Genomic DNA, 15,268 nt, shown 5'->3' with positions numbered 1-15,268 from the left:
CGAACCCATAAACATGTCGTACAATCATAGAATGAAATTCTACACGAAGAAAAACACTAGAACACTGTCCTAATTTGTTTTAAATAACTTTCAAATTATTTCAAAACTAATCAAAATTAACGCGGGGTTCATTTAATTTTTATCTCACCTGTCTTCTAAATTCTTAGGACAGTTAAGGTCTCTCTCGATGACTCACATTCATTTCTAACTAATAGAGCAAACACACACTCATTCCAAGGGTTCTAACTACCTCTCACCAAAGAAAGAAGAATGAAAAATCAAACTACTGCAAAACTAATAGAAATCCAAAGGAATAAGTAAGGCTACGTTTACAGATATTTACAAAGATAGAAAGCAATTGAATTCTTAAAGAATACTCATGTGACTGGTGTGAACTGGATTGCGGCTGATGACCTAGCACGTGGTCACATCACCTTCCATCGAACGAAGTCTCGCCCATGTCCGATGCCTTACATGTTTAGTGACTCATGGAGGCGTTGACGATGTACAGGAACTTGCAGTATTCTTCGTGGAGCTGGATAACCATCTTGCCGTAAACTCGAACTCAGGACCTTTCTTCTTCCAAGTTCTTGTAGAAAGCTGAAACTAACAAAAAGTCTTAGAAATAGCCCAGGATTCACTCTCGATGCTTTATAATCTGGCTGAAGACACTTATCTTAGAACAGCCCTAAATTAATCGTAGTGAAATTTTTCGAGGGTCTGAATTGCTGTTTATATAGTCCTCGATGCCTTCTCCAATGTAAAGTCTTCCGATGAAGCAAACGACGTCCAGTCTCTTCGGTTGCTGCAGTCAGAGTAATGCTCAAATTTAGCGTTCAGAAGTATAAAACCCTCTACCAAATTTTCCTCTGGAATTACCATTAATTTCCTGTCGTAAGACATAGGTGTGTCTCTTAATTACATCTAATTGGTGGATTTGTTGAATTCCAGTGAAGGTTGTCACTTTTATTGGCTGCTCCAGTTTTACGTCACTTGACTTTCCATTTATTGATCGATTGAGATCTGCCTGCTCGCCGTGTCACGTGGTACGCACACATGTGTCTGAAGGCCACATAACAGGAATTCCAGCCTGCTCCCTCGTGCTCTCTGTAGGTCGGGAAAACCGGTTCGCGAAGTGACTAGCTCGTACTGGCACGAAATACGGAATCTCACCCTCTTGCCGATTAAAATAATGTCCCAACACACTGATGAAATAAATCATTTTCTTTCTAATAAAATATTACCACTTTTGAAGGGGACAATATATCTTCTTCTTTCTTGGTAAAGTCTTGTGGCTATGAAATATATAAGTTGATGCTAGTGTTCGTGAATGATGGTATAATATAATTGAGTCTAAACTTGGTGAGTTTAATTATACATGTCTTGCTTGTGCTTTCTTCGTGTAGTTATCATGCTGTTAATCATAGGTTTGTGTCGGTTGATACTATGTTTGTAAGCAATGATGAGTTTCTATGATGTATTTCGTTTGTAGCTAGGTGTTTTATAATAAAACGTTTGTCGTTAAAAGGTCCACATTAGCTTCATGGTGGGTAAAATCTTGTTTGAGTTAGAAGCATAAGATGAAGACGTAGTCTTGTGTGATTAAAATTCTGTCTGCAGTGGTGGTTCCTTTCTTGTCTATACTGTATCTGGTATTATGGTTATCTATAAAAGATAAATATGTATGTGTGATGGATTGTGGGCTGAAGGAATGCCTGAAAATGTGTGTGAATTAGAAAGTGTACTTACTGCTGCTGTTGTGGTTGGGTAGTGCTCTGTTTCAGAACTCTCTGCGTACTGCTGTGGGTTCGTCTTGGGCTTATACCGGCTGTGAGGGAGGATGTGGACGGAGCAGTAGGGGTATTGGTTGTTGTGGGGGGCAGAGATGGGGTTGAGCGTGTCACTTGGTGGTTTTTGTGGCACTTGTTGTGCTCTGCTTATTGATTGTTTTGAGGTAGTCGTTTTTTAGGGCGGGAATGGCTTTGTTGAAAATAACATTGGTCTTTTCTGTAATATCATTTATATTGAAATTGGGATTAGCCAATCCCCCTACCCCTCCGTCCACACCCCTCCTCACAGCCGGCATAAGCCCAAGATGAACCCGCAGCAGTACGCAGCGAGTTCCGAAACAGAGCACTACCCAACCACAACAGCAGCAGTAAGTACACTTTCTAATTCACACACATCTTCAGGCATTCCTTCAGCCCACAATCCATCACACATACATATTTATATTTTACAGATAACCATAATACCAGACACAATATAGACGAGAAAGGAACGACCACTGCTGTCAGAATTTTAATCAAATAAGAATACGTCTTCATCTTATGCTTCTAACTCAAACAAGATTTTACCTACCACGAAGCTAATGTGGACCTTTTAACGACAAACGTTTTATTATAAAACACCTAGCTATTAACCAACAAAATACAATACATCATAGAAACTCATCATTGCTTACGAACATAGTATCAACCGACACAAATCTATTATTAACAGCACGATAACTACAAGAAGAAAGCACACCCAAGACATGTATAATTAAACTCACCAAGTTTTAGACTCAATTATATTATATCATTATTCACGAACACTAGCATCAACTGATATATATTTCATAACTGCAAGACTTACCAAGAAAGAAGAAGATATATGCAAGACATAAACATTAATCAGTGCTTTACATATGCTTTTAGTACATTTTAATGTGTTTTATGTGTTTATACAACCGATTAGCTCTTAAGTTTAGGTTAAATTTTTTAGAATCACAACTTAAACCTCAAGGTCATTCATACTTATGTACCGCAATTTAAACGATAAATCATAACTTATATGCCCCATTAGACATATCCGGATATGCCAATCAGAGATGGGAACTTCCTTCAGATATTGTAATGTAATTTATGCAAAACATCAACATTAGCCAGCTGATGATGGCCAAATAGGCCAAAACCGGTACTGTAAGAACCACAAGTATAATAAATTGTATTGATCAGGTGGAATCCTTTCTTTTCCATATACGCCCAACATATCCATTTACAACGCTCCACACCGTCTCTATGGAGGTAAAGTTTCCTTCGAGTGTTCACAAACGGACAGTGTTGTTTTGGAGATCCAATGCAGCACGAACGGACGATGTCATAGAGGCTAGAAATTCAACATGGCAGGTCAAGCATGAGGGTATGGTTGCCTGGCATTCTTCACTTTGAATTGCTTGCTAATATTAATGACAATGAATCTGTTCTTGCATATTATTCTGACATTATCTGAGAAATTACATTTTGAATATTGTGGACTTAGGATCGCATAATGCTATGATCTGGCAAATGAACTATTTGTCTCCATGCAGATGTTCTGCGGTAGCATCAACCAGTAAACATTAACGTGAACACGTGCTCATGTTTACAGCATGACTGGTTTTCTCGCTGACAGCAGTATATGTTTTTGTAATACAGCAGCAAATGATATGTATGTACATTCGTTACTTATATAAATGCATTACCATGAAATGATATGGTTGCAGTCTGTTCTGTAAGCCATATGCAAGACTATGGGAATTGTTGCATAGCTTTAGGAGTGCAGGATTACATACTTTCCTCATGTACAGAAAGAATTGAACCAGCTGGTGATTTTTTCCTCATTTATAACTAATACCTAAATCCATGTTTCATGTTAATGTGGTGTGTTGACCATGCTATAGACGCAAGTGCTGTCTGAAAGAGGAAGGCGATTATTGTTTAGAGAGTGTTAAATTGTAAATTACCATGTAATTCAAACTGCTTCAAAAATACTGTACTTTTATTAAGCCCATTTCAGTTTCTTAATTTTCTGTGCAAAGTTAGCTAAACTGATTTTGTAATGATGGTCTTGATTTCAGCTGTTGTTTCTCTCTCCCTTTTTTTTTTTTAAAGTTGAGTTTTGTCTGTTCGCTAGAGGACCTCCTTGGTGAACTATTTCAGAATGCTCCCTGACCACCTGCCTCAGTTAACATCATCATATATTCCAACCTAATGCTGTTGTTATATGCCCTATACAGAAAGTTGGGAACAATAAAAGGAACACACAACATGAACACAATGACAGGTCAGTGTGGGAGAAGGAGAAATAGAAAGAAAACACAAAATGACAAGGACAATCTCCACATCTTCATTAGATAGATTGGCTTTCTCCTCATTAATCGCAGTTCTTTTGCATCCATTTCTTCTCAGCTCCCAACGAGCTCATTTCTGCTTCCCAGCATTTTCAGGTGGGCAGTCCTTTAACACTCATTCAGGGGCCATCTTGGCTGTTGACAGATCTTCAGGTCTGATGTGGGAAGTGTAAGATAAGAAAGCCGGGCAAACAAAGGATAAAGGAAAAGACAAAAAGATACAGACAAATACAAATGGTAAAAAAAATAGGAGCACAGGATGAACAAAAGGAGGGGAGGAACCTTGTGCATTAGGTAATGAAAATTAACAAACTAGTGCAATTCAAGTCATATATAGAATGACAGGAACACATGACAGATCAGTATGGGAAGAGGAAGAAAAGACACAAAAGGACAAGGATAATCTCTACATCTTCATACACTGCCGTTTACAGATGGACTGGCTCTCTCATCATCAGTCCCAGTTCTTTTGCGTCCATTTCTACCTGGTAATGATATTGTTAATCGTGCATGCATGGAATGGATATGGTTTTGTAATATTCTTCCAAAATGCTCTGATATGTGGCATTGTCTTGTCTGTCAAATCACTGTAACTTTCAAGATTTTAAGTCTGTCGAATACTACGGTAATTATAACACTATCGAATGCCTGTTAAAAAAAAAAAAACACTATTAAATAATAATATTTTACACTCTTGAAAAGAACATCACATTCAATGAAATCAGACTTTTTTTTACTTGATGAAATTTTTTGCTAGGGGCTTTACGTCGCACCGACACAGATAGGTCTTACGGCGACGATGGGATAGGAAAGGCCTAGGAGTTGGAAGGAAGCGGCCGTGGCCTTAATTAAGGTACAGCCCCAGCATTTGCCTGGTGGGAAACCACGGAAAACCATCTTCAGGGCTGCCGATAGTGGGATTCGAACCTACTGTCTCCCGGATGCAAGCTCACAGCCGCGCGCCTCTACGCGCATGGCCAACTCGCCCGGTGAAAATTGTTTAGATATGTAGTAACATTTGTGTTTAAATTTTGTTAATACCCTTTAACACGTTCAGTACCTGCTTCTGAGCGGGACACTTGAATGCCTGGACCGGCCATTTTCATGCCCGGCCCTCTTGACGTGCATCACTTAATACAATTTACAATTACTCCTAAACTATAAATGTTAGAAAAATGATATTTTGTGCTTACCTCTAGTAAATATTTAGGGTGTGATATCTGATGTCACAGGTTTCAAAATATGTCTAACTTTATACAGCCTATCTGTATTTTCGGCATAATGATTACTGTCACGAAGTGAAGAAATGAAAGAATATGAAGGAAGCGTATTCGGAACATTGTATTAGAAAATATCGGAGTATGAAAAACAGGGTCTTCGGTCCAGTACATATTTATATCAGGATTTTCGACTAATCGGTTTCTATGATTGCATGATCGAATTCTTTGTGAAAGGCCGGGACACCGCACTTATCACTTGACTCGCGTATAGATTGGTCTGCTCACACACAAACTGATAAAATTCATCATTCATGAAAATACGTAACTCAAAATATCCTGCTTATTTTCTATTTGAACGTTTATACCTGAATTCTTTGTAAATGGTGGAACGGGTGGACAATAACTAGGATGATATGTATCAGGCACTTCACTTTTCTCTAGGCCTATCTGATTCCGGAATCGGAATTTCCTCGTTACTCTCACTTTCACTATCTGAGTCTATTTCAGGAATAAGTTCATCACCAGAATAATCATTGTGAACAATATCTAATAATTAATCTTCCGTAAGAAATTTTGTTTTATAAGCCATTATACTACACTCGGTAAGAACAACACGCACTGCATTGGAATCTCAAGTACTGTCTTGACGCGCAAGGAAGTGCTGAGATATTCCCGCTAAAACAGCTAAGATAAACATGAGCCCACTCAATGCGAGGGTTATCTCAAAAAGGTCAACCAACTTCCTGCTACAACCAGTAACACTGACTAAGGTGTAAGAATGCATAGATGACGAATATAAACAGCATTGCTTCGCGCGGAACATTAAACGTGTTCCGCCGTCCACGGCCCTTAGCATAGGAGCAAGCTTAAACGTCTTACGCCGTCCACAGTCCGCAGTGAATCAATACTTGAATACTCTTTAATACTTGAAAGTTAGAACTTATCTTAATGAAGTTCTCCTGTAATACATCCTCTTTCCTTGTTAATTCAAAAAAGAGTGAGAGGTGGTGTAATGCTCTGTCATTGGCATGAGTCCAGCTGGCTAGTTCGTCAGTAACTTTCCATTATGTTATGTTCTGGTGATGTCACCAGCTTTTTTGAATTGTACATTTATGTTGTTTTTTTTAAACCTAATTATTCCTTAAACTACAGATTTTGCTTCTTCTCCTTGGGTGTTTGTTCCTCAATTTAATCTGTTAAACTGCACTATTTCATTGTTTACAGATGGTATACTCTAAAATGTAAACCTGGAAAAGATAAAAATAAGCCCAGGGGTGAACTGGAAGTGAAAGTTGCCTTCACTGTAAAAGCTGGAAGCTTGATTGATCTCAGCAAGAAGGAGAAACACAAGTCTTCATTGGGGCAGCTGTCTCATATGGCTCATTCTGTTGGTATGTGCTTATTGAAGAGGTTTGAATTATTTTATTTTAAGGATATGTGTGGCTTATCACTGGAAATGATTTACTTTTTTGCATTTGTGGAGTCCCCCTGTGGGTGGAGGACGCACATGTAGAATACACCCGCGCTATCCCCTGCCTGTCGTAAGAGGCGACTAACAGGGGCCCAAGGGGCTCTCAACTTGGTAGTGTGGATTGGCGACCAAGGGGCCCTTAGCTGAGTCTTGGCATTGCTTCCACTTACTTGTGCCAGGCTCCTCAATTTCGTCTATCCTGTCCGACCTCCCTTGGTCAACTCTTGTTCTCTTCCGACCCCGAAGGTATTAGAGCATTCGAGGCCTAGGGAGTCTTTCATTTTCACGCCCATCGTGGCTCTTGCCTTTCTTCGTCCGTTACGTCATTTTTCGAAGTTACGGATCCCTTCCTTTTTTTTCTTTTTTCTCTCTCTACCCCCTGTGGGTGGGGGACCCAGAAGGAAAATACACCCACGGTATCCCCTGCCTGCTGTGAGAGGCAACTAAAAGGGGCAACCAAGGGATGATTGTCTTAGAACCATGAAACTACTTTTGATTAGTACCATCACGCGGGGAACACCATGGGTCGCCTTTACTTGCGAGTAGTGCCACTATATTAGGTACACAATAGGTTTGTGATTAGTAGCAGCAGTAGGTGTGGACTGTGGGTTCCCAGTACCCATGAGTCGTACCCACGTGAGCAACACCACGGGTCTGGGCGTAGCCTGTGAGTTGTACCACTATATGAGCGACACCGTGGGTCTGCGTTGCCTGTGATTGGTACCCACCATGTGAGGAACACCACGGGAATACTGGCGCCTGTGATTAGTACACCTAGGTGAGGAACTTCATTGGTTTGCGTTGGCTGTGAGTGGCGCCATTGTGTGAGAAACACCATACGTCTGCTGCGTTCCCTGTACGAGGTACAATACTTGTGAGTAGTACCATAATGTTTGGAACACCGTGAGTTCACGCTACCTTTGATTAGTACCACAATTCGAGAAATACCATGGTTCTACGTTACTAGCGACATGTACCATTATGAGGGGCCGTTGACATGGATTTTGGACCGCTTTAGAAAACAAGCGTCCTCATCATCATCAGAATTGTACTTTAGAATGGTCCCTTTGTCGATAATGATGTTTCTTTCTGGTAGTTTTTGGGTAGGATCCACGGATTGTTTAGGGTTAATGTCCATCCATTCAATCTTCATGTCATCATTATTTTTTTTTTTTTTTTTGGTCAGTGGATAATTCAAAATCTTTGTTTTGTCATTTCATTTCGTACCATCAGGGACCGATGACCTAGATGTTACGCCCCTTAAAACGACAAGCATCATCATCATCATCATCATCATCATTTGTGGAGTCTGTTCACCAGATCCATTTGAAGATTGACAGTTCTGACATATAAAATTTTGAGGTAAATAATAATGTTTTGATTTGATATCTTTTATGGTTTTTGGAGATACAAGTTGGAGAAGGAATGGCAAATGTTATTTCATTTAGGATCTAGAGGCATAGTTGTAATCATCCGCATTCAGATTGAGATATTTTTGGTATGTTTAAGATGTAGGTGAATAACAACTCCTTTGAGGGGTCATTGGCCTTGGACAGACAAACCACTCTGAAGGGGGCTGTCTCCTCAGCAGAGGAAATCTTACTGAATCAGTCATGTAGCGTGCTGAAAAATATCTCTGCATTAAGACCAGCTAAACTAAAAATAATATGTAAAGTACCTTCAGGAGTTATGATACTACCGTATTTAGTCGTGTATTACACCTGTTTCCCCTCCCCCACTTTTACAGCCAAGAAAGTAAAGGGCGGTCTAATATGCGATAACCTCGAATTATGTGCAATGAACACTTGACTTTGACTATAAAGAGCTATAAATTGTACATTAAGACATTCTGCACTATTCTTTAACAAACTTATGAATGTATTTGAGTTATACTGGCTATTTTTGATGGCAGTATTTCTAAATGTAAAAAAAAAAAAAGGGAAACACTACTTTTAGGCCTAGACCTGTATGTACTGTAATGTAAATATAGTCAGTTTTAATTACTCTTTTGTCACGTCATTTGTTACATGTCATTAATTCATCTGATGCGGTTGACGCCAGGAAGGGCATACGGTCGTAAAACTTCGCTACAAAGATTCGTCTCGCTTCATACTTGATCCCGTAGAGAAAAGGGATAAGGGTATCATATTATGCAATACTGATACAAAATAACTTAATAGCCAGTCATTTTTCTCTGTGAGGTGAACAGTAGGCCTACCACACAGAATGCCTGATCACACCGGGTAAGTTGGCCGTGCGGTTAGGGACATGTGGCTGTGAGCTTGCATCCGGGAGATAGTGGGTTTGAATCCCACTGTCAGCAGCCCTGAAGATGGCTTTTCAATGTTTCCCATTTTCACACCAGGCAAATGCTGGGGCTGTACCTTATTTTATTTTTGCTATTTGTTTTACGTCGCACGGACACAGATAGGTCTTATGGCGACGATGGGACAGAAAAGGCCTAGGAATGGGAAGGAAGCGGCCGTGGCCTTAATTAAGGTACAGCCCCAGCATTTGCCTGGTGTGAAAATGGGAAACAACGGAAAACCATTTTCAGGGCTGCCGACAGTGGGGTTTGAACCCACTATCTCCCGGATGCAAGCTCACAGCTGCGCGCTTCTAACCTCACGGCCAACTCGCCCGGTGTACCTTAATTAAGGCCACATATGCTTCCTTCCAACTCTTAGGCCTTTACTATCACATCGTCGCCAAAAGACATATCTATGTCAGTGCGACGTAAAGCTACTAGCAAAAAAAAACAAAAACAAAAAAAAACAACCTAATCACTGCTTTCATTTGAATTATCTTTTTGCACTGCCAACTGCCCTGCTGCTGGCATGTCGTCATTCCAAGTGATGTTATCTTCACTGCCATCTTGTCAGCCATAGCAGCAGCCCTGCAATCGAGAGCATTCGAGGTCCCGTCTTTTTGAACCTTTTAAAAATAGTTCCGTTCCCGACTGTAGAGTCCGAACAGTGTGAATATATTCCCAAATGGATTCTGGAGATGGTCTCTTATATTCCCAGTTGGTGTATGTGTAGCAGAAGCCACTCCTTTCGAATAAACCTGTGTAGAAAGCTTACAAACCACCAGCTGATAACTAGCGTATGTTTTGAGTTGTACTTCCGAATGTAATACATAGTGACTGGAATCATTCTTTTGATAACTTTGGCGCATCAGGATTTACCTGAACAGCTGTAAATGAGATAAGAGAGACCGCATTGTTTAGGTTAAGTATGCTATCGCCCGGATAGTGCCAAAAGTTCCATGATGGAAAGAATAAAAATAACAGGAAAGTTTGCCGCATTTATGGATATCTACAGGTGTGGTGGTAATGCGTTTTATCATCATGATCTTTAATTTCGTACATTCGTTGTTTCAATTTTTTATTAACACATACCCTACCCTTAGTATGTTTTGTTTGGTATCTCTGAAAATCGTTAAAAGTAAGCCGAAACATAAAATTATAATTATTATTTATTTCCCCTATAAGTTTCATTATACATTCTGGCATTTACTCAATTTTCGTTAGATTCACTAGGTTTTCATTAGCTCGCTGTGTTGAGCACAGCATTCATCTGACCACTTTGCACCAGTTGTCCACTTCACATCCCAGAAAGTCCCAAAAGTTGCAGTACTTTTTCTGAGAAAGTCTTGTTTCTGAGCGTCATTATTATTATTATTATTATTATTATTATTATTATTATTATTATTATTATTATTATTGTTTTGTTAGGTACATTGGCGAGTAAAACGGTCATTATGATTGGGTAGTTTTTATCACGTTTTAAACCTTCTTCTTTCAAAATAATACCTATATTGGCCCGAGTTATGAGATATTAAACGATCACTTTGTTAATGATCTCGCCTGTTATATTAATTGCAACAACCATGAATATTTCTCAACTAAAGTAAACTAATTTCCTCATCCCGAGGTGGTGCAGCTCTTTTTAGACACGCCCCAGTCGAAGGGAGTTACATGTACCATTTTTACCGCATATCAACCTTCCTGCCATTCATAATCTGTGGCAGTATGGTACCGGTAATCGAACTCGGACTCCTGAGAATGGCAGCTAATTGTGCTAACCATTACGCAGGCAGACATTCTTAACTACAAAACACAGACATATATAATGACTGATGCATGCCTGCAATACGCGGGTCGGACATGAAACTATTCACCTATTTGTGCGACGTCATCAGAGCTGCAGTAGGCCTACGCTACGGAGACAGACATTTCTTAATTACGAAACATAGGTGTACCGCATGACTTCGACGCGTTTTCATTCCGTGGGTCGTACAGATGAAACTATTCACAAATTTGTGCGATGTCATCAGAGCTGCAATTAAGACTTGTACCCTCTTCGAAGCGGAATCGTTGTTTTCTGACGAATTGCGTTCAGGGTCTGTATGCAAGTTTGTTTGTTTGTTTTAAATTTTCTTCATCTCGAAAAGCCAGGGGTCTAATACACGAGTAAATACAGTATTATAATATCATATAATGAAAGTAACTTCAAATATCTTGCCTCAGCGGATGGTAGATTGTCTCCTGAACTGAATGTGGTTTTTGTATACTAATGGTACTACGAAAGATGGGAACCGGTATCATATCGAAAATCTCGTGGATGCACATACCATTGAATTCGGATTAGTCACCATCTTGACATTGACAAAGAAGATCGAACAACTGGTTAAATCCTTTACGGAGAATGATTCGGCGATTCTTGACTTTGTTTGACCTAGCATAAGGAGAAAAATCAGGCGACACTGAAAGACAATCTTGAGGAACAATAAACAAGGATGTGTGGATAAGTTGAAGTACGTAAATTACAGAATCATTATGGAGGGTCCTGTTTTTTTAAAGCTTTGGTCGCACCACCACCCAGAGCACGGCTGGCAGAATGACACTCAGTCGCTAACCGGTATAACGCGCACCTTTCCTCCCCACTACATTGTGGCGATTAACAGTTGTAGAAAGCTATTTCCACTGAAACTATCAGTCTAAAACCTACCTGGCATCGAATTTGATGTTCAAAATGTTTTCCCTCAGCTGTCAAACATGCCTGATACCTCATAAACAGGTTCGCAGACACTCAGCGAATCTCAGCCTATGTGATTGTCAAAATAACTTGTTCAATGTTCTCTTGAGGTTCTTCACTTCTGTCAGGGTTGTTCACCTACACTTTTCCCTTCAGCGTCCCCCAACAGCTAATATACAGATTTAAATTGGGAGATCTAGCATGGTAATTAACCACATAATCTTCCAGAACTTCCTGTATTATATCCGTAGACCGATTCGCAGTGTGTGCTATCGCATTATCTTCCGTGAAGTAACCAATACTCCTTCTGTCAGCTCTTGAAAGAATGACCTGAGATGTATTGGTCAGCATTTATTGTTTCATCTATCTATATATATAAAATAGCTTGTCCTGACTGACTTGACTGATTCATCATCGCCGAGCCAAAACTACTGGACATAATGAAATGAAATTTTGGGGATACATTCATATTAAGATGTAGGTGCTCGCTAAGAGAGGATTTTTGGATATTCCGTCGCTAAGGGGGGTGAAATTTTAAAATGAGTGTATCTATATCTCAAAACTTTAAAAGTTTACAAATGTAAAAATTGGTATTTATAATCTTCTTTAAAAATAAGGAAACACATATTTTTTTTGTTTTCAGAAAATCCCAATAGAATGGGTGAAAAAGGGTGAAAAAGGGTGAAAAAAGGGTTGAATGCCCTTAATCAGGATACTGGTACTTATATCTCAAAAACTAAAGGTATTACAGACCTGAAAATTGGTACTTTTGATCTCCTTTAAAAATAAAGAAACACGTATATTTTTGTTTTCGGAAAATCCCAATAGGAAGTGTGGAAAAGGATGAAAATGTGTTGAATGCGTTTAATGAGGCTAATTATATTTCAGAACCTGAAGATATTACAGACCTAAAAATTGGTATTTGGGATCTACTTCAAAAATAATAAAGAAACAGGTATTTTTCGTTTTTGGAAAATCCAAATAATGGGGGGGGGGGGTGAATTTTTAAAACGAGTGTATCTACATCCTAAATTTTTAAAAGTTTACAGATGTGAAAATTGGTTTTTTAATCTCCTCCAAAAATAAATAAACATGTATTTTTTGTTTTTGGAAAATCCCAATAGGAGGGGTGTAAAAGGGTGAATAATCGGTTGAATGCCTTTAATGAGGATACATATATCTCAGAAACTGAAGATATTACAGAACTGAAAATTTGTATATGGGATCTCCTTTAAAAATAAAGAAACACGTACTTTTTTGTTTTTGGAAAATCCAATTAATGGCGGTTGAACAGGAGTGACATATTGGGGTGAATTTTTTGGAAGACGATATCTACAGAATATCTGAGAAACTTGGAATGTTACAGACGTAAAAAGTGATATTTGGAATCTCCTGTAAATGTAAGGAAACATGGCGATTCGTTTTTGGAAACTCCTCTTAAGGGGAACTAAAAAGTGGCTGAAATTTTAAAATGAAAATTTATACAGTATATCTCAAAAACTTAACATGTTACAGAAGTGAAAAATGTTATTTTTATCTCTATTAAAAATAAGGAAACGTGTATTTTTAGTTTTCGAAATACCACTTGGGTGGAGGGGGGGGGGGGGGGGGTAAATGTGACTGAAAATGGTGTTGAATTCTTTTAATTAGTTGACTGTTATCTCAAAAATGAAGATGCTACAGACGTGAAATTTGATGTATGGAATCTGCTTTAAAAGTAAAGAAACACGAATTCTCGGAAAATCCCCTGAATTTGAGGGGGGGGGGGTGGAGGTGAAAGAATTGAAAAATTGACTTAATTGTATGAGAATACTCACATCTAATAAAAACTAAAGTTGTTAGGGCCTACAGATGTGGAAATAGATATTTGGATTGCCTTTAGAAACAAAGATAAGCCCGTTTTGGGGGGGGGGAAATCACCTTGGGGGGGCGGGAGTGAAAAGGAGTTGAATTCCTTTCATGAGGACACATAAATCAAAAACTGAAGAAGTTACAGTCATGATAATTGTTACGTAGAAGATCCTGTACTATTAAAGAAACGAGTATTTTTTGCCGGAAAATTTCACTTGGGGGAGGGGGGGAGTGTGAAATCTCCTTTAAACATAAACAAACACGCCTTCTTTTAGATTTTTTGGGGGGGGGATTAAATAAACTTAACGGCGGTGGGGTGTAAAAGGAGGTGAGACCAATTGATTTTCCTGTTCATAATGTGTTTATAAGGAGCCTCCGTTGCTCAGGTGGCAGCGCGCCGGCCTCTCACAGCTGGGTTCCGTGGTTCAAATCCCGGTCTCTCCATGTGACATTCATGCTGGACAAAATGGAGGCGGGACAGGTATTTCTCCGGATACTCAGGTTTTCCCTGTCATCATTCATTACAGCAACACTGTCCCATATAATTTCATTTCATTTGTCATCCATTAATCATTGCCCCAGAGGAGTGCGACAGGTTTCGGTCGCCGGCACAATTCCTATTGTTGCCGCTAGATGGGGGCTTTATTCATTCCGTTCCTGACCCTGTCGAATTACTGGTAACAGGCTGTAAATTTTCGATGTACTTATTCTGATCATAAACCGATCATTTTTAATCTTTCCTGGGTTCATTTTCTAGAGCCATCGTTTCCTTCGGAGAACGTTCTTACAGTAGATTCTCCTGGCATATAAATAAAAATTTAAACACATTTGAAATAAACGATAGGAATGAGATTGACCGTCCAATTTTTCACCTCTATAATAAGGTCAATAATGCACGGAAGAATGTCATTCGTATGACCAGAAATCACACACGCGTGCCTACACGCGACAATGGTGCTGGTCACATTCTCAACAATGACAATGGCAGCAGATGTAATTTATGGCCAAGTAGCGGTCTTGCATCTTGCTGTTGGGTCCAGAACATCTATAATAATAATAATAATAATAATAATGTTCTGGTCCGTCGTCAAATGTGCGGACCGCGCTGGAAACGGGTCCTGGGCAGGTAATGACTAAGAATGCAGTCCGGTCGCGAGTTCAGTACCGCCAAGGCACCCAAGACGACACCACGCCTGATCTCCTGAAGGATTTGTTCCATATTAAAAATGCTTAAAGGAAAAGATGGCAAGTGAACGGGTGGAATACCTGGACCTAGCCCGGGAAGTACAAACTTGATTGCTGGAAAGAAAGATTGAAAAATGGGAGAAAACTTGCCGTAATCTATTAGAAAACGAGTCAAATCGCGAATTTTAGCGGATTATATATAAAACGTTTAGCATTTAATCATAAATTTCAGTATAATACCGTAGGGAAGCACGGGTATCTTGCTAGTCTATATATATATATATATATATATATATATATATATATATATACACACAATAACTTGTCCTGACTGACTGATTCATCATCG

At 39.3% G+C, this 15,268-nt stretch overlaps 1 protein-coding gene across 3 annotated transcripts in view; it reads left to right on the top strand.

Moving 5' to 3' along the window:
• Positions 1–15,268, top strand: part of Rip11 (Rab11 interacting protein) — a 302,722-nt gene that overhangs the window by 81,191 nt on the left and 206,263 nt on the right. For all 3 annotated transcript variants that reach the window (XR_010859090.2, XR_010859089.2, XM_067139175.2), the window contains exon 5: positions 6,598–6,764. Coding sequence is in view for 1 of the 3 variants with exons in the window: in XM_067139175.2 (XP_066995276.1) it covers positions 6,598–6,764 (167 nt within the window). In the remaining 2 variants the exon portion in view is untranslated. The remainder of the gene's footprint in view (positions 1–6,597; positions 6,765–15,268) is intronic.

The sequence above is a fragment of the Anabrus simplex genome, chromosome 2, assembly GCF_040414725.1.
Source record: "Anabrus simplex isolate iqAnaSimp1 chromosome 2, ASM4041472v1, whole genome shotgun sequence".
Classification (NCBI taxonomy): domain Eukaryota; kingdom Metazoa; phylum Arthropoda; class Insecta; order Orthoptera; family Tettigoniidae; genus Anabrus; species Anabrus simplex.
The sequence above is the reverse complement of the archived record's forward strand: the minus strand, read 5'-3'. Positions and strand labels throughout refer to the sequence as shown.